Below are 25400 nucleotides of genomic sequence, written 5' to 3'. Positions count from 1 at the left end.
ATAAAATCAAATTCAAAACACCTGTGTCTACAATTTAGAGATTATAAATTCAATTCAGCCATTGCATTCCATTCAATTCGATTCAAAATTGAATAATCCAAACCTCGTCCAGTTGATGGGATTCAGAAGAATAATTCAAAGCGCTCTCATTCAACTGATTTGAAGTTGAATCATTCATTGTTTTGATAGCCTATTGAAATATGAAAACGAAGAAGATAAATCCACAGATCGAAAAAGAAAACGAAGAAGAATAGCAAGAAGAACGACGAGCAGCAGAGCAGATTCAAAAATTGCAATGCAGATTGTAAACGTTGAAGAAGTTTTAGGTAATTCTGTTACGTTAATAGGAGGGGGAGGGGGCGCGCGTGTATTTCACATAACTTAGGGAAGGAGGGGGAGGCGCGTTTAAAAAAAATGCTTGGATGATTTGGTTATGTTTTTTGTATGGATGTGGAGCATCGTTGATAGAAAAAATAAAGTATATGACTCTTGTATAACAATCAAGCAGTTTAACATATTTCTAATTCCATATTTCATGAGAGGACTAAACACATTGAGATTGATAATCATTTTACTATATAAGAGATCATATCTAAAAATATCATCATAATCTTTGTTAGTTCAAAATTCAAATGACCAATTGACAAATATCTCAACTAAGCTTTTTAAGAGGTTCTAGAATAAGTTACTTATGCAACAAGCTTGGAATATATGATCTATATAATCAAGCTCGAAAAAAAAAGTGTTAAAAGTCAAAATGTAGTTAGCAATTGGTAGATAATAGCTTAAGCATTTATGCAAGTTGTTAATATTTAATAGCTTAGCATTTATAATAGTAACTAATAAAAATCTCTCTAAATACATTTTTTCGATTTTTTGGATGAAATAAAAGCAATGAATTATTTTTCCTATTTCTCTACATTAACAAAAACAAAATAAATTCACATGACAAGTGCACCACCAATGAACCACATGGCTGGTGCACCTCCATCTCGGAAAGGGGAAAAGGATGATGAGAGCCTTGGTACTTCACCAAAGAATTCTCCACAATGTTCCATAATTTTTTTTTCTTTACATTTTCATTTTATTTTTCCTTTTCTTTTCCCGGAAGAGAAAGGGAGAGAGATGTGAACAAGAGATGATGCAATGTAGTGCAAGCGGACAAAATAACCAAAACTTTGTACTTTTTCCTCCACCACCTCTTTTAATGGGGTGGTGGCATTTGGACTATCCACATTAGATAACAAAATATGTACATTGATTAAAACTCTATCCTTATATGTTGCCAAAAATTAAATTTGGTACATCATCCCTACTTCTAAAGAAGATTGATGTGGCACACTAAGTACAAGTGAGGATGACCTACTATTCCTCCTTAGGAATTCATACACAACATTAATACCAAATTTCTTCAACACGCTAGACCCTGCTTTGGCCCTCATGTGTGATTGCCCTATAATGTAAGCTACCCCAGCTTCCCTAGCTTCCATTATCTCCTCCAACTCTTCCATTATTCCGGTGTCGATCTTCGGGCTCTCTGGGACGAAAAACCTAACCCTTTTCTTCTTCGGCTGGATCACAGGCGACTTTATCTCCTTTAGCTCCGATGTTCCGGCCAAGTCATCTGCATTGTTATTGACTGCATTATCCGAGTTGTCCTCTTTCATCATCATGGTATGGCCAGAGCATGTTCCAACAACTGCCATTTTGTCGTCGCTTTCAGTCTCGTCGTTTGTGGAGTTTGATGCAGTGCTTCCGGTCTTTATGAACTCGGCTAAGCTGCATATGAGATCGTTCTCAAACTCTATGTCATCTTTGTGGACATCACGGTACCCATACCGGACTATGCATCGGTAGAGCCGGAAATCTCTTGGACCTACGCGACCAACTAGAAACCGTTCCTCCGGTCTAACGTGTGGAACTGGCACATGCTTGATGCAGAGGAAAACAACTACCTGGTGAAACGCCGGCAGGTTGGTTACAAAGTGGGAGAAGATTGCAGGGATTCCGGACACTAGCTCAGTGTGTATGAGACCAACCCCACGCACTCGAACAATGCCTATGCTCGGACCTATACCGACTAGCCAGTTGATCGAAACCTTGTTTTGGACGTCAAATTCATACTTCTTGAGCGTGCCATAGTGCCAAACATACATGACAGTCATAAATACAAATGCCAATACAATAGGTACCCATGCTCCTTCTAGAAACTTGACGAGAGAAGCCGAGAAGAAGAGCGCCTCGATGGTGCCAAATATGAAAACAAATCCAAGTGCAAGGAGAACATTCTGGTGCCAGCACAGAACTATAACCAGAGACATCAAACACGTGGTAACGAGCATCACTGTAATAACTGCCAAACCTGTCGCGTGAATGCGAAGTCTGTCAGATTCTTGTCTGAATAAAACAGATATTATACAAAGTTATCAAATTCTACTTTATGTTCAGTAAGATCATGCAAATTAGGTACGAGTCAACACTACATGAAATTATTGTGATTGCATATTACAAAAAAATCTTGATTCAGTAGGTTCTGTAACATCAATGTACAAGCGATTCGCAATCATTGTCATGCATACCTGACGCATTACCCAAACGCCTTGTGTCTCGGAAACCAATAGTCACGGCCAAACACAAGAGCATCAGTAGCCAATTGATCTCGGGGATATATATCTGGCCATGAATTTTAGATGATGTGTGAACCACTTTGACTCGCGGAAAGCAACTTAATGCGGAGCATTGTTTGATAATTGAGAAAGTCCCCGTGATGATGGCTTGGCTTCCAACAACAGCCGCGAGTATGGCTATCACTAGAACCGGCCACCTTAATTTCTCTGCAAGGTAAAAGTATGAAAGCTGTGAATTAGCTTGGCAACTCCTCCGCCATCTACTACCTCTCTCGCCCTCAAAACATAGGAGCCATACTACATACCTGGTACAGATACATAAAATCCGAAGTGATACTCTTGCCGAACTACATGATTCCTGGATAAATAAGCAGCTTGTCCCATATATGCAAGGACCAGGGATGGATAAACCACGGAAGTGAAAGCAATCTGCAGAATTTGTACATTCATAAATTAAAATAGGCATTTCCGAAAGCACCGAGAGGCACATACCCCTTCCAGCACCTCCCCTTTTTCTGACACCTTAGATGTGTTTTGGGGTCTTTAACTACTGTTGTATATTCGGTTATATCAAATGCGAACAAAACCCAAACAGTATATACCTTGATTGATAATTGTGAGAAGTGTCCAAGATCAGCAAACATCGCTTCTGATCCTGTATAAATGCAACCAAAATCGTGTGAATGTTGACATAAAATTTTTTTACAAAGAAAACATTGGCATATAATTGAAGTTACCAATCATATTCAAACCTGTTATGCATAGCAAAATTCCACCAAGGGCCATCCAACCTCCTTTCTGAGAGTTCCTCAAAAATTGGAATGCATAATATGGAGAGAGTGCTTTGTATACATGAGGGTTCCAGTGAAATATGTTATATACACCAATGGCACTGATGCAGAAAAGCCACGTGATGACGATAGGAGCAAATAAGAAGCCAACCCTGTGTGTGCCGTAGTGTTGAAGGGCAAACAAGCCTATCAATATGATGCATGCAGCCGGAACTTCTACATCTGCCAGGTATTAAGTTTCAATTGCAAGTACTATTAGTGACAAATATGCAACTTGCTCCACATAAAGGAACACAGTAGTATTGAAATTCAAATTCTACATGCAAACAAAAGAACAGAAACTTGCAAACTTATCATATCAGACTCGAGTCTTATATTCCTATGTTAAATATATTGCCCAAGGCATTTCTACAAAGGATCACAATACAGGGTTGACTTTCCAGGTTACAAATATCTGTCACAGACAAGTGCATAACAAACGCAATATCCTGATTAGTCCCTAATGAAGTTTTTGTATCCAGGCATGCTGACCAACTGACCTTGCTTACCTAGAGTTCAGAGACATACTTGGCCAAGTGTAACGGCCACGCTTTCTAGACTACTGATCCAGGTATCCAAGCAACCAATTCAGCCAGGGGTACGGTTTCACTTCCCTCCAATCCCTGGTCCTGATCACCCTCAATAGTCAATAATTGGCACAACACACATAAACCGAAAGCTCTTTCTACAATTTACACTTTTGCCAAAGTTTCCTGCCTAAAGAGAAATCCCTCGCTCTCCTCCCTTCCGACAGTGCTAGGCTTAATATATCCCCATCCCTTCCCCCTATTGATACCAAATAGGCAAATATTATAGTGAAAGTGAAGGACAAGCAAGTTCTATCCCAATTCCTGAATAGTAAACTGCTATTCCTATTCATACCAACTTCACAAGAGAGCTCTCTCTTAAGCCTTTTTTTTTTTCTCCTTTTGGCTCCCAAACAAAAGGTTCTTCTGGTGACTTCGAGCCATCAATGCGTACTCCATCAATAGAATTAAGACAAGTCGGCAAGATGACCCGGGCAAGAGGATAAATTACCAGTTAATCAAACAAAATTTACCGAAGAAGAAATGAGTTTAGCTATGATTTGGGAGGGGGGGAAAAGAAGGGGAAAAAAAGAAGGAAAAATTAAAGTCAAACAGGTGCAAGTCAATACTGTTGCTATTTTGCTCCTTTTTGATCTTTGGTCAAGAAAACTATGCAGAGAGTATTCAACCATGACCCGTCTCTTTAAATTATAAACCAACAAAACAAAAAGCACGACCAGGCACAAGAAAATCTTTGAACTTACACCTATGATGCTCTCGGGACATTGAAAGCTCAAATCCTGACACAGCTGAGAAAACTGCACAAAAATTTCAAAAACCCTCAATCAATTAAATCTAAACACAAGGTCAACACTTTCCATTTCAAAAATGAATAAATAAACACACACGAAAAAGGGAAATTGTGATGCCATAAGAAGAATAATAATAATCACCAGAAAGAGCAGGTGTGAGGACCCCATCACCAATCACCATGCAAGTTCCAATCAAAGCAAGAACAAGAAGAATCCTCTGAAGCACCTTATGCTTCTCCAAAGTTGACTTGAGCCTTGATGCAAAGCTCCTCTCTGGTGCCACACCATAACAATCTTTCTTATACTCTGTGAGTTCCTCATCTGCAACCTGCACATTTGGCAGTGAACTCACCCTGGCATGGCGGCACAGCAATGAGTAAAGCGCAAACGTTCCACCTTCTCCATTATCATCAGCCTTAAGCACTATGAACACATATTTCACCAGAGGAACCAAAGTGAAGGTCCAGAACACCAGAGATAACACACCATAGATCTTATCCACGGGCACAGCATCACCAACTTCATCAGAGAAAGTGCTTCGAAATACGTATAAGGGTGAATTGCTCAAATCACCATAAACAACACCGAGGCTCTGATATGCTAGAGTCAGAACCGTCTTCCATGATTCTATCTGAAAACAAAAAAAAATCACAGAACAAAAGGAAAACGAAAAAAAAAAATTAAAAAACTAAAGAAACCTCACATTTTTGTATAAACCACTAAAAACAACGTTATTCAAATCGAGAATACCAGAATCTTTCACAAACACCCCAGAATGAAATGAAGTTAAAAATTGAAACTTTGCTGGTTTTTCAGCATGCCCATGTAATTGTAATCTTTCTCTCACCTTTGAGTTTCGACGAGTTCCACCTTCAAGATCCATTCTCACACTTTAGCTCAAAGAACCATATTTCTTTCTCTCTTTCTTTTTTTCCTTCTTTGATGATGATGAATGAGTCCAATGGCTAAAACAAACTCCGCGGTTTCAAGTAAAAAAGGGAAAAACTTTTAGAAGAAAACAAAACTAAAAAGAGAAAAAAAAAAAAAAACGCTCTCATGTACAAAGAAATTAATGAGAATATTAATTACTAATTACTAATATATACTATATGTGTATTTTTGTGTGCGGAAAAAAAGCTGTCCATTTTTTATTATTTTATTCTCTCTCTATGAAGCAACTCTCCAGATCCATGATGGGGTTCTAAACAAATTCAAGGAATCCATTTTTAAAAAAAGACTAGCAAAATATAAAAAATAAAAATTCAACCTTTAGAAAACACCTTCTCCAGTGTGCAAATAGTAACAGGAAGATTCACACGAAATGTCAATTTAAATTATTTTATTGACACCAATAGAGTCTTGAAAAAAGAGAAAAGAATGGATGGTATCTTAGTTGGGGTGCTATCAGTGAGTAGAACAAACAACCATTGAATGAAGGAAGCAAACAAGAAAGAAAAAGCCACACCTTATATGCAAAGCACTGATAAATACATTAACAAATTAGAAGGCTTTATTATACTATTTGCGTGTGTTTTTGGACAAAGTGAAAGTGATTAACGAAATTTGTCTACGGTGATTAATTATCACACGCTATAGAAACTAGAAAGTTAGGAACAGGAAAGAACTAATTTAACTAAACACACTGAGCAAAGTTTGATTGGCGTGGTTGGTGAGAGGTTTTTGCTTTTGGAGTTTGGAGTTTGGAGGGTCTCGCGTTAGTTTTTAGTGTAAAAGCCATTTTCGATTACTAAAATTATGGACATTTGGGTTCCTTAACAATTTTAACATCAACCATTTGTGTATTCGTTCAATTCAGTCCCTGCAATTGTAATTATTTGACGATAAATTACATGGTGATATGTCAGGTATGTTCAGGTAAATTTATTTTTATTTTTTTACTTAATTTTTATTTTTATTATTTAAAATATTTTTTGTTAGAATATAATTAAGATCAATTAGTATTATTTAGTATATCTATCTAAATATTTATTATAAAAGATTACGTTTTTATTATTATAATTCTTTTAGTATCCATAAATACTCTTTTATATTATATTATTTCAGATAACTTAAATTGACAACTTAAATAGACTGAATAATACACAAAATATTTTCTTTAGTTTGATCTCTTGTTTCTAACACTTTTTTTATTCTCTTCTCTTTTTTCTCACACACAGTTAAACATGAATTTGGTTTCTTTAAATTTTGAATTTTTACTTTAGAAAATAAAATGTGATCTCTCACTCTTGAATAGTTTCTTTCTCATATTTTCTCTTGATCCCACCTATGAAATAAATGGTGAGAGATCACACTTCCTCCTCTAAAGTAAAATTCAAAATTTAGAGGATCCAAATCCATTAAACATGGGGTACACATGACCCGGTCCGATTCGAAGATCCGGTCCAGACTCGAATGATTTGGAGTTAATTTGGTATGACTTCATCGGGTTTAGGATCGGATATGGGTCTCAAAAATAGATCCTTCATTATTTAAGTTCGGATTCGGATCAAGACGAATCCAGCTTCACCTGACCCATGTGCACCCTAGGAGAACTAAAAAAGATATATATGTTTTAAATTAATTTTAATATTATGTTATATTAATTATAAGCTTATTGTTTTGTTTTTAATGACATTTGTTGAATTAGAAAATAGATCAAATAAGCATGAAATTAGAACTAATAGACAAATTCAAGTTCAAGTATGGTTATCAACTTCTCTATAATAAGTATATAAGATGATTGTTGGGTTGTCTTTGGAGGTGAGTGATGGAAGGAGGAATCGATTTTGGGAAGATGTCTGGCTACAAAGTGGGTCGCTAAAGATGAGGTTCCAAAGACTTTTCTCTGTTTCAAACCAAAAAGGATCTGTTATAGGGGATTGTGGGTTTTGGGATGGGTTAGAGTGGATTTGAAACTTCAGTGGAGGCGAGACTTATACCAATGGGAGTTGGAATTAGTGAATCTTTTGCATGAGTCTTTAAGGCCTGTAAAACTAGTATGTAATAAGCAAGACATAGTTGTTTGGAAGTTTGACAAGGAAGGAATTTTTTCAACTAACTATTTTGTACAAGTAGTGTAGTCAAAAATTCTTTCGAAGGATATCACCAGCTACAGTTTTACCAGAACCATATGGAAAGGTTTGGTTCCGTCACGAGTGGAGTTATTTATTGGTTTGCTTTGATAGGAAGAGTAAATACGAAAGAAAGACTACTTAGATTTGGAATTATTAGTCATGCTGATAACACATGTGTATTATGTAAAAGAGACGTTGAACATATTCACCACTTGTTTCTGGGTTGTGAGTTTACTTGGCAGGTGTGATGCCAATGGCTTTCCGACTTTGAGAGATCGTGGTCTGTTTCGGGCTCACTAAAAGAACACTTTGAGAGTTGGATATGTGTTGATAACAGGAAGGAGGAGCGCAACAAGTGGATAATGTGCTCTTTGCAGTTATATGGAATGTCTAGTTAGAGAGAAATGAGCGAATTTTTAATAACAAGGAAGGTGGTCCAGAAGAGGTGTTTCAGAGAGATCCTTAATTAGTTGTAGAGAGTGAAATAATTTGGATCCCTTTTGTTGTTGATGGCAATGCCGGAAATGACACTGGGGATAGTCTGATTTCATTTCTTATTTTTCTTTTCTTTATATGGTAATACTTGCAGTTTAGTCGTTTGTCGCTCCATTGTATTGTGTTGAGCTCTCTTGTTCAAAAATTTTTTTTTATAAATGAATGCATCATAATTTTGGACATAAAATTTATCAAGACCCGGACTTCATCCGGTTGAGATCCGGTTTCAGTATGGCCTAAAAGTAGCGTAATTTCATCGCGTCAAGGGTCTGGTAAAAGTTTTAAAAATACACTCGATTATTATTTAGAGTCGGGTCTGAGTTAAGACGAATTTGATTTCACTCGACCCATGTACATCCTTAATTAAACATTAAAAAAGCATAAAAAATATTATTTTCTCTTCTCAAAATTTTTAGAATATCAAAAATAAATAAAAACATAGATGTAGGTGTAGTAGTGGGGTTCTAATAAGATAGGATTGGAGCAAGGTAACTATTCTCCTTTTTTAATGTTTGATTGGGTGCTTAAGACATTTTCATTTTCGTTGATCCATTTGCATTTTCAATCAAATTTAAATCTTAAATTGTATTTAATTCTTTATTTTCTATTTTCTTTTTTAAAAATTATTAAAAAGAAAAATGTTTGTGATTGAGTGGATAAATAATAAATTTATAAGTGAGTGAATGGATTATGTGTTCTAATTTGAGGCCACAGTTAAAATGAAAAATTTTTTAAAAATTTTAAATATTGTAAATTGAAAAATGAGAAAAGGCTGACTGGTTTGAAAAAAAATTAGAATTGAAAGAAAATATAAGGGACGCTAGACGGGTACAATAAGTTGAAGAGGCCAAAGAGGTTATCTTCGTGATTTTATGTTAAATCTGGTTCAACAAGTTTGGTGGTTGAGCATGTTTTTTATTAAAATTTTCATGTTACTTATTTTTTGTTCATTATGAATGTTGTTAGTTCAAGCAAGTCCCACAATGATCTCTGAGATTCAAGCGATTATTCAATGTGATTTTTGAGATTTTAATTTTATTATTATAATTTTTCAGATACAGCTTCAAACACTATAATAGTCTCTGGATATTTTTCCGGTGATGAATCAGTAATTGCTGCGCTAACCTAACATATCTATTTACCATCAAGTGAGTACTGGATGAGAATGCAAAATAGAAGCAAAAACTTTCAGGTGGTAGAATGGTGCGGTTGTGGCTGTCGTCTAGTTCTCAAGTGGTCTAAAAAGATTCAAATCTAAACAAATAATTTTTTGGTTGTCCCAATTATAATGTAAGTTATCGTTATTATCTTTGTTGTTATCATTGTTCTTCCCTCACACTTTTTTTGTTCTTCTCTGAGATTTGAACATGTTATATCTTTGCTTGATTACAGACATGTGAAAAAAGACGGTGTAAACTTTTTGTGTGGACGGATACTGAACAGGATGAAATGGTTAAAAGACTAAAATCTTATAGAGACAATCATGAAATGAAGATGATCTTTGATTGGAGGCTTGGGAGGTTGGAGAAAGATTCCGGAATCAAAAATTGATTTATTAGTTGTTAGTACTAGTTATACCTATATTGATAGTGTTGATTGTGATCCTGTATTATAAATCATGAGTGAAATAAGTTGGTGGTGGTTATCTTGTATTCATTAAATGAATGATGAATGAAAAAATGAAAATGTAATTATGAAGATAAAAATTGATGATTGGTGTTTGTTGATGAAATGAAAAATTGATTAATTATGAATTGAATGTATTTGTGTTTGTTTATGGAATGTACCAAGAGTAATAGTATGCTAAAAAAGGCAACATGAGTAATTAAAACAACCATAAAACATGAAATTAATATCTTATACCAAGTTTTAAACCTAAATCACTCAATCAAAAAGTGTATTAGAATAAAGTAGCCATAGTTAAAGATTTTCATAACAAAACATAAATGACTATACATCCTTCTATAATTAATGTTTTATACCTAATTTTAAATCAAAACAGAAGTTCTATACACATTAAGTTAAAACCTTTCATTCTTCTTTTTTGGAGACTTAAATCCTAGAGTTCGAACAAATTTCATGAACTTGGCAAGTCTTTATGTTGTCCCTAAACTAGCACATTGCATGACATTAACTGGGCCAAAAATTGGTTGTAGAGAATATCTTTTTCTTGGTAGCAACTTTGATGGCCTGATATGTCTAGCCACCTAGATCATTAAAAAAAATTATTAAAAATTAAATGAGCATTCAAATGAATCACATAAAATTGTGTACTAGAATTTTTGGATATCTGTTGAGAATTTTCTAATTTAGAGACAGTATGTAGGCTGAGATAAATCAATCTCCACAGGTTTGCATTAGAACTGGCTAGTACCTTCACAGAAGGTTGCAGAATATGCTCATTGTTTCTAGTACCTTGGTCACAATCATCTTTAAGTTGCTCAATTGGTTGGTCATATGTAGCAGTGCATGTTTTCATTTTCTTGTTCTTAGCAGCAGTAGCTGCTGCAACAGCATCAACCACCCTTTTTTTGTAATCTCTCCTTGTATCTCTTTTTTCACAGAAGCTACATGTAAATCTCTCTAATTGCCTCTTTAGATGAATCTTATCTCCAATATTACTGTCAAGTTTGGAATCAGATTTTGTCTTCTTAGACTCTCCTCCACCTTTTTCATCTACATCCATCCTTCTCTTTATCTGGAGTTTTTCTGGTTTTTTTTTTAATCTTTGGTGTATGAGGCCTGTTATATTCCTCTTCTTTCTTCCATAATGGTTGGCCAGAAATGAAATTAATGTGATGATTTTTTGTATGTCTCTGTGATTATCTATCTCTGACAAAATTATTTTGGTGACGTGTTAACTAGAGAGAGTGCAGCACATGCATGCACACAAGGAATACCTACATATGAGCAACAACCAAGATGTTTTACAACATGTTTAATAATATACTTTTTAAAGAATTAGTTACGATACATTGCAAAAATAAAGTAAATGATCGGTTAGTATTTAGAATTGGCAGGTACACAACCTTTTTTTCTAAGTCTACCACATGGTTAGTTGGGTGTCTATGAACCTCAATTTTTATATCCATTATCTCCTATCAAAATTAACTCAATTATAATTTTTAAATTTTTTTTCTGACTTTTTTCAACCTACTCTTTATAATTGGTGTAAGGACCCCAATATGATTGTTTAGTTTCACTTTGTTCTTAGGTATAATTCGCATTACAAACATTCTAACTTTCTCCAACAATATTATTATAGGTTTTGCTCTTGCATCCTTAATCTTTGCATTGAATATCTCATATGCATTATTATATATGTTGTCCAATTTTGGTTTATGGCTGAATGAGCTCTTAGTTCATGCCTCCATTGGCCATTTATCTAAATATGTCCATGCATGCTTATTCAATTTTTTTTTATTTTTTTTCATTCTATCCATGAATTCTTAGATATGTTGTTACCCTTGAACATTCCAACAAAAGTCTCTTTAGTTGCAAGTCCTTCCAACGCTTGTTGAATTTCTCCATAAATATCAAATGTAGGAAAGATAATGCATCCGAAGCATCACCTCTTAAACTGCTCCAATTAATCCCTGAAAACTATAAATATAGTAAAATTCAGTAGTCATAGAGAACTCACTTAAATGTATACACATAATAGTCCCTGAGATTGATATTTGATACCCATAAAAGTCCCTCATGTTTAATCCGAACGTCTAACTTAGTCCCATATGGCTTACATACTCTCAGCCATATACAATGACAATAATACAAGTAGTTTAATTATAATAGCAATTAAATATTGACATAGCTTACAATAGGATTAATATTTCTTGAAGATGTATCTTTATCTTTTGCATATCTGGTATAAAGCACCAGTCATTGTCTTTGTAGTGTTGCAAGTATAGATACAGTAATTCAAGAAATCACTTCTAGTTCTCCTTATTCTCTATGTTCACAATTGCCCAAGCTATGACATAGATATGATATTAGCATCCTATCTGATCGCTGACAAAATCTTTTCACCAAATTGAGTCTTGAGGAATGCTCCATCTAATTCAATTAAAAGACTGACAACGAGCTTTGAATCTATCTTTACAGCCACTCAAGCACATATATATTTTCTCAAAGACATTTGGTTAAGGTATGGTACATATTTGCACTGTTAAATTGAGATTAGTTTTCAGCAAAGTCAAGCCATAGTCCCTAACCATCTTATGTAATTCTTTTTCATTATCATACACTACATTTCTAGCATTTATCAAAGTCCTTGAAATTGAGTTTTTGTTTAGTGTCAAATCAAATCGTGTCCTGAAATAAGTAAGTCGTAGTTTCTCAATATCTGAAGTTAGGATATTTCTTAATCTTCTTCACAAGCTTGTTTCAAACCCAATTTCTATTAGTAGTCCTATTTTTATCCTCTCAGAGACATGTGCGGTCATCGTTAAAGATTTTGATTTGCCAACAAGTATCCTCATGGTCTCTTGATACATAAATCACCCAAGGACATTCCTTAACGTTTCAAACTGCCTTGTACCTTATGCTATCATTCTTCACAAGAAATATATGGCTACTTTATTGAATTGTGTATTCTCGAACAACTTTTCTAAACTCTCACTTGGTGCCAAACTTCATACCAACCTCAAGATGTAATTTTCCAAATCTTGCACCCTCCGTAAACACTGGCAGGACATGCATCATCAAAATCATTGTCTTCTAGTTCATCTTATGAATTTAGGAGAGTCTTCATCTTCTCTGAGAGCCATGAATTAGCTTCAGAATCTACACCTTCAACAAAATTACCAACAAAACCAAGATCTACTTCATCATCACTAACTTCTTGACTAATGCATCAACTTCAATCAGGATCTTCTCCTTCTCTTTAGATAGAGTACCAACATTTTTCTCTTTCTTATTTTTTCAGACCTTGCTCACCCTACTCTTATTTCCAATTTTGACATCTTTTCTTGTAGTATCAAATTCAGAGGAGCTGTCTACATTAAAAGTTGGCATAAAAAAAATTATTTTCTGCACTTTCATAAGAGTCAGAAGACACTTCAAAAAATTTCATTATTAAAAATTTGGCTCTTCAATATTCTGAAAATAGACCTTGTATAGGGTCTCCTAGATATGCTAGATTTGTTGGGCTATTTGGGCTTATTGGACTTATCTGACTTGGTGTGTGTGGGTGGACTTCATAGGGTTAGTGGCTGGATGCTTATGGTGGGCTTGATTTGCTTAACTTTGATCTTAGTTGAAACTTTGGTTTTTAAAAGTGATATTTGTATTCTTTTTAGAGAATTCTTCTTAATGGAGTTAGAATTAATGTGTGTTGGATCCATAAATAGTATTGGTGGATTGAACTTATCATTGGTGATGGGAATAACCATGAGTGCATAATTCTCATTTGAGGAGAGTCCATAAGAAGATTTGTATTAGCATTGCACCCTTTTGCATCATCATCATCTAAGTAGACAACTACTTCATTGCCTTCTAAAATCTCTGAAAATAACACTCTGTACTCCAAATATACATCAATTACTCCATCATTTTTCTTAACATAATTCACCATCTCTCTTAGTTCTTTGTCGTTATTCAAGTTTTTCAACCCATTCTCCAAAGCTTTTCTAGGTACATGCCACCAGCATTGCTTTATCTCATTATATCTAAACTTCTTATGGTAGTTCTTCAGGTAAAAGACATCTAGAGTATCCACATCTAGATCACCTAAATAAGTTTTATTATCTGGAGAATATACCATCATCCTTTCTTTATTTTTTTTGAAGTCACCCCTACGATGAAACATAATGTCTATCATCTCTTCCAACTACAGAAAATTCAAAAACGATTACTTCATAGTCCCCCTTAACCTAAACAGATTTTTGTGAACTACTGATACATCATAAAAAAAATCAACACCACTAAATACCTATTTTTTAACATTATAACCATCATTTATCGTAGTCCTGTTTCATCAAGTTAAAATAGAACATTGATACAAAATTCTAACCTAACTTAACCACCATCAAATCTTAGAAACTAAATTAACAAAAAAAACATAAAATACCAACCACACTCACAAGATGAATACACATCAATGTGTGAGCTATTGTCAACCAGTTGTATAGGGATTGGATTGAACGAATACGCAAATAGTTAAAGATGAATTGTGATTTTAAAATTGTTAAGGAGCACAATTTTCATTTTGTAAATGATTAGAGATCAAAAATTGATTTTTGCTCTATTTTTTAGTGTAATTGATGATAAGAGAAGAGAATAATGTTATAATATTCCTCCATATGTCAATAAAATAGAGGGGATAAAGTGGCATATTAGCATATTAGCATAGTAATTTTAGTATTTAAGCTTATGTTTGGTTTTAAGAATAAGATATATAATACAAGATATTAGAATATGATATATAAAACAGAGACACAAAAAATTAGTATTTTTATATTTTATTTGGTGATAAATTGAATCTAAGATAAAACAAGCAATAAAAATTCTGATTTACCTTATTTTTTTTCATACAAAATTTAGAACAAAAAATAAAATGATAAAAAATATAATTATAAAAATTTGATTGTAATAATAAAAGAAAAAAATTAAGTTGTGTCTCCGTCTAATGTCTTTGTTCTTTCTGACAGAAAAGACACAAAATACACTAATTGAACGTCTTAGGACATAATATTTCTGTCCATATCTCACCTATTAAACATAATTTTATATTTTTGTATTTTTATTTCAATATCCTATCTTTATAAACAAATGTAGCCTAAAAGATTCAATATATAAAAATATAAATATTCTTTTTAAATAAATCAATCATATTATCTATATATTAAAAATTAATCACTAATAAATACTATATAAAACATGTATTTAATTTAATATCTCGTAAACAAATTTATTACACTAGTATAAGTAAGTTTACTTATTCTTATTATAATAAATTTAATTATTCTAGTAATTAATTATTTAAATAAAAATTATGTATAAATATATATATATATATATAATTATTAATTTGATAATTAATTTTTAGTATATATACATATAGTTTTTTATTTTTATATATTTTATATTAAAATAAAAAATATTACGTATACACAAAATATCAGTCACTATGTAGATACATATATTTTATATGGATAATTAATTTTTAATATATATATATATATATATATATATATATATATATATAATATAGTTATAAAATAATTAACAAAAATTTAAAATAATACAAAATTTATCTTAGAAATATTTATTGTGTTATATATATAAGTAGTATAACATAATTTTTCTTTTGTAAACTATTTCACAATTTGGATTATATTATTATTAGGAGTAAATTAAAAAGATTTAACATTATGTAGATATTATATTTAAAAAATATTTTTTCTAAAGATAAAAAGTTATCCATTAAATAATAAAGAATAATATTTTCAAATATTAAGAAGCACAAATAAAATAAATATAAAACCTACCGTTTTAAATAAAAAATTTAATTTTGAATAAAATAAACTTCAAAAGAAATAAATAATGGTTTAGAACAAATCAAATAGAACTTATACCTTATGGAATGATTATTGATAAAATATTATAATACATTATTCTAAAGATATTATCTATAAATAACATAAATATTTGAGTTTTTTTAAAGGTTTAATTATTTTGTTAGTTTATTTTTAATTAGGTCTCTATATTTTTTTTTCGTTTAATTGGGTCTCTATATTACTTTTAATTTTATAATTAGGTCATTTACATGTCAAAAATATTAAAATTAATAGAATATTTTTTTAAAAAAATATGTGATTAAAGATCTAGTTAGATTCTTAATTGTGAATATCTTTAATTTACAAACAAATATTTAATTAACTTTAATATTTTTATACTAAAAAAAATCTAATTATAAAATTAAAAATAATGTAAAGATTTAATTAAAAAATACAAAATTTTAATTAAAAATTTAATAAAATTATAAAAATTAATAGAATAATTAAAATTTTTTTAAACATAAAAGAATTTATCTTGACTCTATTTTTACCTTTTTGCACTGGACAAGCTTTACTTACCAAATAAGAAAGCATTGAAAAAAGTAACATAAAATAAAAATTGTGTTTGGCTTATATTTTTATTGTTTATTTTTATTTCAATACTTTTTGTTTTTCAAATTTTTTGAAAAGAAATAAAAATAATAAAATTTTATTTTTTGTTTTTTACCTTTTTTTCATAAAATTTTAAAAATAAAAATATTAAAAATAAAAAATAAAAATATAAACTAAATGTATTTTTATTTTTATGATAATTTGATTTCACTCAAATTAAACCAATAAATTTAGTAGAAATTTATTTATTTATTTATTTTCTTTTATATTGTCTCCTTTTTTTTCTAAATGGAAAGGAAGGAAGGTTTATTAAGTAACCGGAAGATGTGGGGGGGAAAAGTAACTTGAACTTGAAGGGAAAAGGTCGAAGAAGATAATAGAAAGATAAGCTTAGATCCGAGCTGGATCCTTTTCATATGGCTTAATTTTTGTGATTATGAATTCATGGAACGGTTTAATGGTTTATATGAATAGATACAAGCAAAGGCATCTTTTTTTCCCTTTTATTTGCATAGAATTTGTTAATTGGCTTGGTAAAAGTTGGCAACTCAGAACAGAAATAACTTTTGTTATTGAAAAAAATGTAATAACGCTATCATGCATCGCCCCCATATGTTCCTAAAGGGCAGCCAAAAATTCAATTAAATAATCATATATACAAAAAAATAATCAATATATATTTGTGTATAAATATATATTATTTAATTTATTGTTAATATGTATTTATATTTTAATATCTTATTATTAAAATTAGTCGAAACATATGTAGTGATGTATGTATACTATAAAGAAGAGAAAAATTAATGAAAAGAATAAAAATCCTTTTTAATAAATAATTAAATAATTATTTAAAAAACTATATATATCATTTTATTTTTATTAATTTTCTAACTAAATTATAGACTATTCTTTATTTTCTCCACACAAAACCTTTTTGTCGTAGATTAGAGTACTATTGTTGCGTAGCCTCGTGAAAAAAAAAAGGTCGTCACTTTATATATTCAAGAAGTATATAAATTTGTTAATAACTTCAAATGATTAATAAAAATATATAGCTATCAACTATGCACAGTGCATCCAGCAGAAGGGCCCTTTTATTTTTGACAAGTAGTGATGCCTTCAACTTCATCAGCTTCATAAAGGGTTGCACGTTGTTTTCATGCTTTTGGTGTACACTTGCATTGTCATATCGTTGACAACTCTTATAATAGGAGAATTGTAGAACATTAATACTAATCTTTCAGTAACAGTAACACTACAGTAACAGATAGATATGAGAGGTGGAGAGAGGGAAAAAGAAGAAGGGTATGAAAAATTAATAATATTTGGGAGAGAATAAAAAATTAATTTAAATAATATAAAATTATTTTATTTAATATTTATTAATTATTATTAAAATAATTATATAATTTTAGATATAATAAATATATAATTATAAAAACTATATATAAAATTATAAATGGTATATTATAAAGATAATTTTATTATCATTAAAAAAACAAGAGATAAATTCTCTTAATTAAAGATGTATATGTGTTTAGTGGTAAAACTATATATATAAGGGAAGGAATCATATTGCGGATGGTACAAGAAACTTCTTTCTTTTTACTATAAATATATGTATATTGTAACAATTTCAGTTAATCCTGTTATTGTAATTTTTTATACACTTTTTTTTTTAAGAATGTTCATCTATTTATTTTACTCTCTCCTTTTTTTTAATCTCTAATAAACTCGCAGTTCATTATTACCTTGAGTCTGATACCTTCGTATGGTATTAGAATTCAACGATCCATGAATTTTTCTATGCCATCTCTAATAGCTCCAACAAGATTTTTAAATTAAGATGCGTTCATTATATTTTCAGCAATCAAGCTCAACAAGAACAACTTCAAAGCATGGAAGAAGTAAGGACTAGCATGCATAAAGGTAAACAAATTTCAGAATCACCTTGATTCAAGAAAAATACCTGTAAAATTCAACTTAGAATTAGAAAAGAAGTGAGGGAATTAAAGCTCACTTAGAATTAGAAAAGAAGTGAGGGAATTGAAGCTCAAGAATATACAGAATGGAAGGTGCAAGATCAGTGCCTGATAGCGTGGTTAATGGCAACAATAGAGCCAAACTTTGTGAATCACATAATAGAATACTATTATGCATATCAGATCTAGTACACACTGAGTGAGTATTTTGAAGCTAGAATCAAATCAAGAATCAAACAACTCAAAACTCAACTAAAAACGTTCAAGAAGCAAGGGTCCACAGTGACAAAATACATGGACAAAATCAATCAAGTTGCAGATGCACTCAATGCACTTGGAGTTTCACAGAACAAAGAAGAGTACATTAAAACCGCATTAGCAAGTCTCGGTGAAAAATACAGTGCCTTCATCACAGTCTCTACAGCAAGAATTGATAGAATGACAAAAAGCGAATTTGAAACACAATTTCTTACTCAAGAAAAACTCGTCGATAGATTTACAAGAACAGATCTCGGTCCAATTCAAGCAAATCTGGTCCAAAGTGAAGAAACTCAAGAAAGAACACAAAAAAGAAGATTCAACAATTACAACAACTATAGAGGAGGCTTTAGAGGTTGAAGAGGCAATGGCTACTTCAGAGGCTCTGGAAGATGATCTTGGTAGCATGGAAGTCGGCCCCAATGCCAACTCTGTGGAAAGATTGGGCACACTGTCGTGCAGTGTTATCACAGATTCAATCCTAATTTTGTAAGCCCACAGTCGCAACCACTCAATGCAGCACAACCGCCATCAGCAGCTTTCCATACTGGAACAAGTTCTCCTCAGAACAATCAATAAGGATTGCAAGAAGCAAAGGCTTAAGCACCTAATCCGCAAGCCTATCTCAACATGCTTACAACACTGCCGGATATAGCCTGGTATCTGGATTCTTGTGCATCTCACCACAATACCTATGATTGGTGCGGAATTTATTAACCACACTTACTAACCGGCAAGTGCACCGGGTCGTACCAAGTAATACCTTACGTGAGTAAGGGTCGATCCCACGAGGATTGATGGATCAAGCAACAATGATTGATTGATTGGCTTAGTTAGGCAAGCAGAAATTGGTTTTGAGATGTTTAAAAGGTTTAAGTTTGAATTCAAAATATCAAAAGTATAGACAATTAAATAAATTGGGAATAAAATATGGATAAACAGTTAAGGCTTCAGAGTTATCTATTTTTCCGGATTAACTTTTCTTACTAACTATTTTAATTATGTAGGATTTAATTTATGGCAAACTATATGTGACTAGACCCTAATTCCTTAGACCTTCCTAGTCTCCTCTAAAATTCATTAACTGCCAATTCCTTGGTCAATTAATTCCAATTAAAGGGTACATGATCAAATTCCAGTTTGCATGCCACAAAAACTCTAATTACCCAAAGAATAAAAGGATTATATGTCACGTATCCCGTTAAATCCAGATAATTAGAATTTAGGAGAATATGTTTTCAAACTGTTGTTCAAGTATAGAGCTTTTCCAAGTTTTACAAGAACTCAAATAGAAAGAGGGTCATACTTCCGTTCCACCCAAATTCATAAAATAAAGAGCGAAAACAATTCTTAAATTATAAATCCATACATAAATTAAAATAGAAAAAGTAATAAAATCAATCAATACAAATAGACAGAGCTCCTAACCTTAACAGTGGAAGTTTAGTTGCTTATGGAATGTAGAATGTAAATTTGTATAGAATTCCCTAATGGAATTCCTCTAATGTAATGTGTAATGTCATGTGCAATAGAAGAGAAGTCCCCCCTATTTATAACTAATCCTAATTAATTTAAAATCTAATTATCTAAAAAAAATAAAAATAATATTTTTTCCTAAAAGATAAGATTTGAATTTAAATTTGAATTAATTAACAGATTTTCAGTTGATGGGTGGGGACCACTTGCTATGTCCATTCTGCAGCTTCTAATCTGTGTTTTCTGGGCTGGAAAGTGGGTCAACACAGCCCAGAAATCACACCAGCATTTTCTGTATTTTTGCAGATCGCGCATGTGACGCGTCCGCGTTGTCCACGCGTTCGCGTCATTTGTGCATTTTTCAGTCCACGCGTTCGCGTCAGGCACGCGATCGCGTCATTGCGATTTCTCCATTCCGCGCGGTCGCGTAGCCATGCGTCCGCGTCGGTCTTCGCTGGTCATCTCTTTGGTTTCTTCTTTTTCTCTGCAGAAACTTCATCAAGTCCCTCCGAATGCTACCTAAAATAAATAAAATTGCACAAAACTCAAAATAGCATCCATAGTGGCTAAAATATAATTAATTCTTAATTAAACTCAACAAATTAGATGCAAATTCACTAGGAAAAGATAGACAAGATGCTCACGCATCACAACACCAAACTTAAACTGTTGCTTGTCCTCAAGCAACCAAAACTAATATAGGCTTAGGATGTGAATTTGCATGAGAATGAGAGTTCGATTAAGCTCATGTCTCTTTTTATAGTGGGGTTTATAACTGTAATCATGAATATGTTTGGCATCTCACTCTCCTTTGAATCAGAAATGTCATTGTCATTCGGATTTAGAATCCGGATGATATTATGAATTCTCTGATCTTTACATTTCAGTTTAATCCTTGAACACAGCAACATTTACTTTAATTTAATTTCTTTGGTGCTTTGCACCTTGAGCCTAGCCGTGACTTTAAATGTTTTGTCTCAAGAGTTACTTGACACAAAAACACCACAAGCACTTAACTGGGAAACTCCCTTTGAGTTCTAATTTTTCTTTCAGTTACTCCCAGACAGTGGTGCTCAAAGCCTTTGGCATACTCTGTTAAACGCACTTGGTCTCAACTCTAAGCGTTCTGTCTCAAGGATTACTTGACACAATTACACCACAAGCATATGACTAGGGAAACAACTCTTTGAGATTTTAATCATGTCCGACCTCCCTAATCATTGATACTCAGAGTCTTGGACCTTGTTTTTATTTTATTTTATTTTATTTTCGCTGTTTCTTTTGCTTCAAGGATTAAATTTTTTATTTATTTCAGAGAAGTCATAATAATTCTCTAAATTCATGTTCCTTATACATCAACATCACTCGATTTAAATTCAAATATATACTGTTCATATCATGCATTCAAAAATCACAGAAAATACCACCACATTTAAGTAAATAAGACTATTCTTAGAATTAAACTCAATTTCTCATGTAATACATCACTTCTTTTTCTTTTCTTTTTAGATTCAAGTTCAGTGAGTGGTACATGAAACATCTTTTCAGCATTAAAGAAATAAAAGCCAAAAAACTAGTCCTAGAATTCTAACTAATAAAAGATCATGCAACAGACAAAGTAAAATAGCAGAAAATCGGAATATAACATAGAAAAAGAAAGGAGGAATAAAAATGAAAGGAACTCAACCACCTTAGTTATCTTAGCGGTCGCTTTATTCTTCAGGTTGTGATCCTCAATTAAGATGATTCGCCTCCCTTTTGTGCCAGAAAACCAATAAGCGCAGCGTTAACACCAAACTTAAATGTTTGCTTGTCCTCAAGCAAAGAAGAACCGAAAATAAAAGAAACAATTATTAAGAGGAGAGAAAAATAAGAGGAGAAAAGAATAAGAGAGAATTAGGATTGGGGGAGAGAGAGAAAGAAAACTGGGCGGCGCAAGCGATGCGGCCATTTGGGGCATGCGTACGCGTGGGTCGCGAATGTTCTTAATGACGCGTTAGCGTCAGGCATGCGTCCGCGTGCCCTGGGTTTTGTGCGATTTGCGCGAAGCCAGCCGCGCGCCCGCGCGACTCTCTGTTCAAATGGCTTGGTAGCCAATTATTCATACGACGCGATCGCGTCATGCACGCGTTCGCGTGGATGGTCATATGTGCACATGACGCGGCCGCGTCAGGGACGCGTCCCCGTGACCAAATTTGTGCTTCTAACACACTTCCTGCCCCAAGCCAGCACAACTCTCTGCCCAAACACTCTTTTACATCGATTTTGCAGGTCACGCGTCCGCGTCAGTGACGCATCCGCGTGAATGGCGAAAATCACAAACGACGCGAACGCGTGGGTACGCAAACGCGTGGGATCGTTTGTGCGAAAGGCTCCATTCCTGCGCCACTCCTGTGCAACTCTCTGTTAAATTTATTTTTTCACTCACACATGCTCGACGCGTTCGCGTCAGTGACGCGTCCGCGTCGGATGCGCTTCCTTTTTTTTATATATAGCTTGAGGTGTTCGGTTCCTGGGAGAACATAGTTGCATGATCAGAAAATTAGTAAGAACTCAATAAAAATAAAATAAATACGAAAACTACTACTACGAAAAATAACTAAGAATGAAAAGAAACGATCATACTACGGTGGGTTGTCTCCCACCAAGCACTTTTAGTTAAAGTCCTTAAGTTGGACATGTGGTGATCTCCTTGTCATGGTGGCTTGTGCTTGTACTGATCTAGGAATCTCCACCAATGTTTGTAATTCCAATGGCTACCGGGATCCCATACTAGGCGCATAACGCCTTTGAGAAAATTGAAGCAAGTGACAAGGCCCCAAGAGAGTTGATTGTGGGAATGAATTTCAGGGTCCCAAATCTTGCTTTTACGTCCGTCTTCTTGTGGATCACCATTATTTTCACCTGGTGGCAAGCAATCTGAATCCTCACAGAGACATCCAAACAATCTTCTAGATCCATTCAATTGAGCTCTACACCAATCTTTGTACTTCAATTTGGAGCATGCAACCATACTGAACCTTGCTTGACATCTCTTGCCACTAACCATCTTCCTCTTACTCTTAATGCCACAAAGAGCTCTAAGTTGACCATCCGTCTCTAGTAGCCCATATTCAAGTGGGAAAGTACATGTTAAGGATAGGAATTTTACCCACTTAAATGTTGTATTGGATGGTGATGGCTTTGGAAGAGGTCTTGCAAGCTCCACTCCCTTGTGTTCTTCTTTGAATTCTTCTACCTCTTTGCAAGCTTTCTCAATTTCAACCTCTTCCTCTTGGTAGCTTTCTTCTAATGCAATCTCTTTTTCATTACTTACCAAGGGCATTGGAGGTTGTGCAGCTTCCTCTTCTTCTAATTGCTTGCTTATTTGGCTCATTTGCACTTTCAAGTTTCTTATTGAGGCTCTGGTTTCCTGCATAAAACTTTTCAAGATTGCTTCGAAATCATTGTTCTGTTGGGGCTGAGAAGACTGAAACTGGTGGTTATTAGAATTATTCTGTTGAAAAACACCCTGAGAACTATGATTAAAATTTTGTGGCCTCTGAGGTTGCTCTCCCCACTCAAAATTTGGGTGTTGGGTGTTGATAGTTAGGACTTGCATGCCACTCATCTGTTGAGTAAGTAGACTTAATTGCTGAGTCATAAGCTTGTTCTAGGCAAGAATAGCATTAAGAGTGTTTATTTCCATAACACTCTACTTCTGAGAAGTCTCAATATCTGATGGTGGCTCTTGACATGGGTAGAAAGATGATGGTTCTTGGTAGTTGGAACATGGAGCACTGAAGTTTCTTTAGTTTTGGCTTTGCCAACCAAAATTTTGATAGTTCCTTCATCCACCATAGTATGAATCACTACTTGGATGTAAGTAGTAACCCATGTGATCTCTTTCCATTATTTTTCCTTAGCATAAAACATAAAAAAGGATTAAACGCACCATGTTGTAAACAGGAAAGCAAAGAAGACAAAACAGAAAATTTTTTTTAGAGAAAAATTACTACGGGGACACCAAACTTAATTTCAGAAATTAAGAAAAATATTGGTGCTATTTATTTATTTAAAATTTTTTTTTGAAATTTTATTAAATATATTTTTTTATTTTTTTTATAAAAGGAAAAAAACAAAAAAAAGAAAGAAGGAAAACGTGACAGGGGAGGGGGGAACAAAGGAAAAAAGAAGGAAGTGTAAAAAGAAAAAAATATTAACGTAAAAAAGTTTTTTTTTGGAAAAATAATAAAACAATATTTAAATAAAAATTAAAACTAAAACGTCTAATCTAAGCAATCAAACAACTAATAGTTGTTAATCACTATCAATCCTCGGCAACGGCGCCAAAAACTTGGTGCGGAATTTATTAACCACACTTACTAACCGGCAAGTGCACCAGGTCGTACCAAGTAATACCTTACGTGAGTAAGGGTCGATCCCACGAGGATTGATGGATCAAGCAACAATGATTGATTGATTGGCTTAGTTAGGCAAGCAGAAATTGGTTTTGAGATATTTAAAAGGTTTAAGTTTGAATTCAAAATATCAAAAGTATAGACAATTAAATAAATTGGGAATAAAATATGGATAAACAGTTAAGGCTTCAAAGTTATCTATTTTTTCGGATTAACTTTTCTTACTAACTATTTTAATTATGTAGGATTTAATTTATGGCAAACTATATGTGACTAGACCCTAATTCCTTAGACCTTCCTAGTCTCCTCTAAAATTCATTAACTGCCAATTCCTTGGTCAATTAATTCCAATTAAAGCGTACATGATCAAATTCCAGTTTGCATGCCACAAAAACTCTAATTACCCAAAGAATAAAAGGATTATATGTCACGTATCCCGTTAAATCCAGATAATTAGAATTTAAGAGAATATGTTTTCAAGCTGTTGTTCAAGTATAGAGCTTTTCCAAGTTTTACAAGAACTCAAATAGAAAGAGGGTCATACTTCCGTTCCACCTAAATTCATAAAATAAAGAGCGAAAATAATTCTTAAATTATAAATCCATACATAAATTAAAATAGAAAAAGTAATAAAATCAATCCATACAAATAGACAGAGCTCCTAACCTTAATAGTGGAAGTTTAGTTGCTCATGGAATGTAGAATGTAAATTTGTATAGAATTCCCTAATGGAATCCCTCTAATGTAATGTGTAATGTCATGTGCAATAGAAGAGAAGTCTCCCCTATTTATAACTAATCCTAATTAA

The 25400-nt window shown here is 33.0% G+C and overlaps 1 protein-coding gene across 2 annotated transcripts; it reads right to left on the bottom strand.

The window, feature by feature from the left end:
- Positions 1-1147: 1147 nt before the first annotated feature.
- On the bottom strand, positions 1148-6261 carry LOC130980072 (potassium transporter 6-like). 2 transcript variants are annotated; one of them, XM_057903696.1, is made up of 9 exons: positions 6064-6261; positions 5644-5761; positions 4938-5427; positions 4749-4802; positions 3380-3640; positions 3230-3282; positions 2933-3056; positions 2580-2834; positions 1148-2362 (listed from the first exon to the last, which is right to left on the bottom strand). In XM_057903696.1, the coding sequence occupies exons 2-9, from the start codon at positions 5677-5679 to the stop codon at positions 1293-1295; spliced, it is 2343 nt and encodes a 780-aa protein (XP_057759679.1). In that variant the 5' UTR covers positions 5680-5761; positions 6064-6261; the 3' UTR covers positions 1148-1292. The 2 variants fall into 2 exon arrangements, with proteins under 2 accessions (XP_057759679.1, XP_057759678.1); XM_057903695.1 differs by lacking the exon at positions 6064-6261 and having other exon boundaries at positions 5644-6038.
- Positions 6262-25400: the final 19139 nt, after the last annotated feature.

The sequence above is a fragment of the Arachis stenosperma genome, chromosome 5, assembly GCF_014773155.1.
Source record: "Arachis stenosperma cultivar V10309 chromosome 5, arast.V10309.gnm1.PFL2, whole genome shotgun sequence".
In the NCBI taxonomy this organism is placed as follows: domain Eukaryota; kingdom Viridiplantae; phylum Streptophyta; class Magnoliopsida; order Fabales; family Fabaceae; genus Arachis; species Arachis stenosperma.
This window is presented reverse-complemented; position numbering and strand designations above follow the sequence as displayed.

Coding starts and splice junctions, on each gene's coding strand:
- LOC130980072 (XM_057903696.1), bottom strand. CDS start 5,679: ATGGATCTTGAAGGTGGAACTCGTCGAAACTCAAAG. Junction 3,057..3,229: donor TCTCACAATTATCAATCAAG/GTATATACTGTT, acceptor CAAATTCTGCAG/ATTGCTTTCACTTCCGTGGT. Junction 2,363..2,579: donor GCGTTTGGGTAATGCGTCAG/GTATGCATGACA, acceptor TTCACGCGACAG/GTTTGGCAGTTATTACAGTG.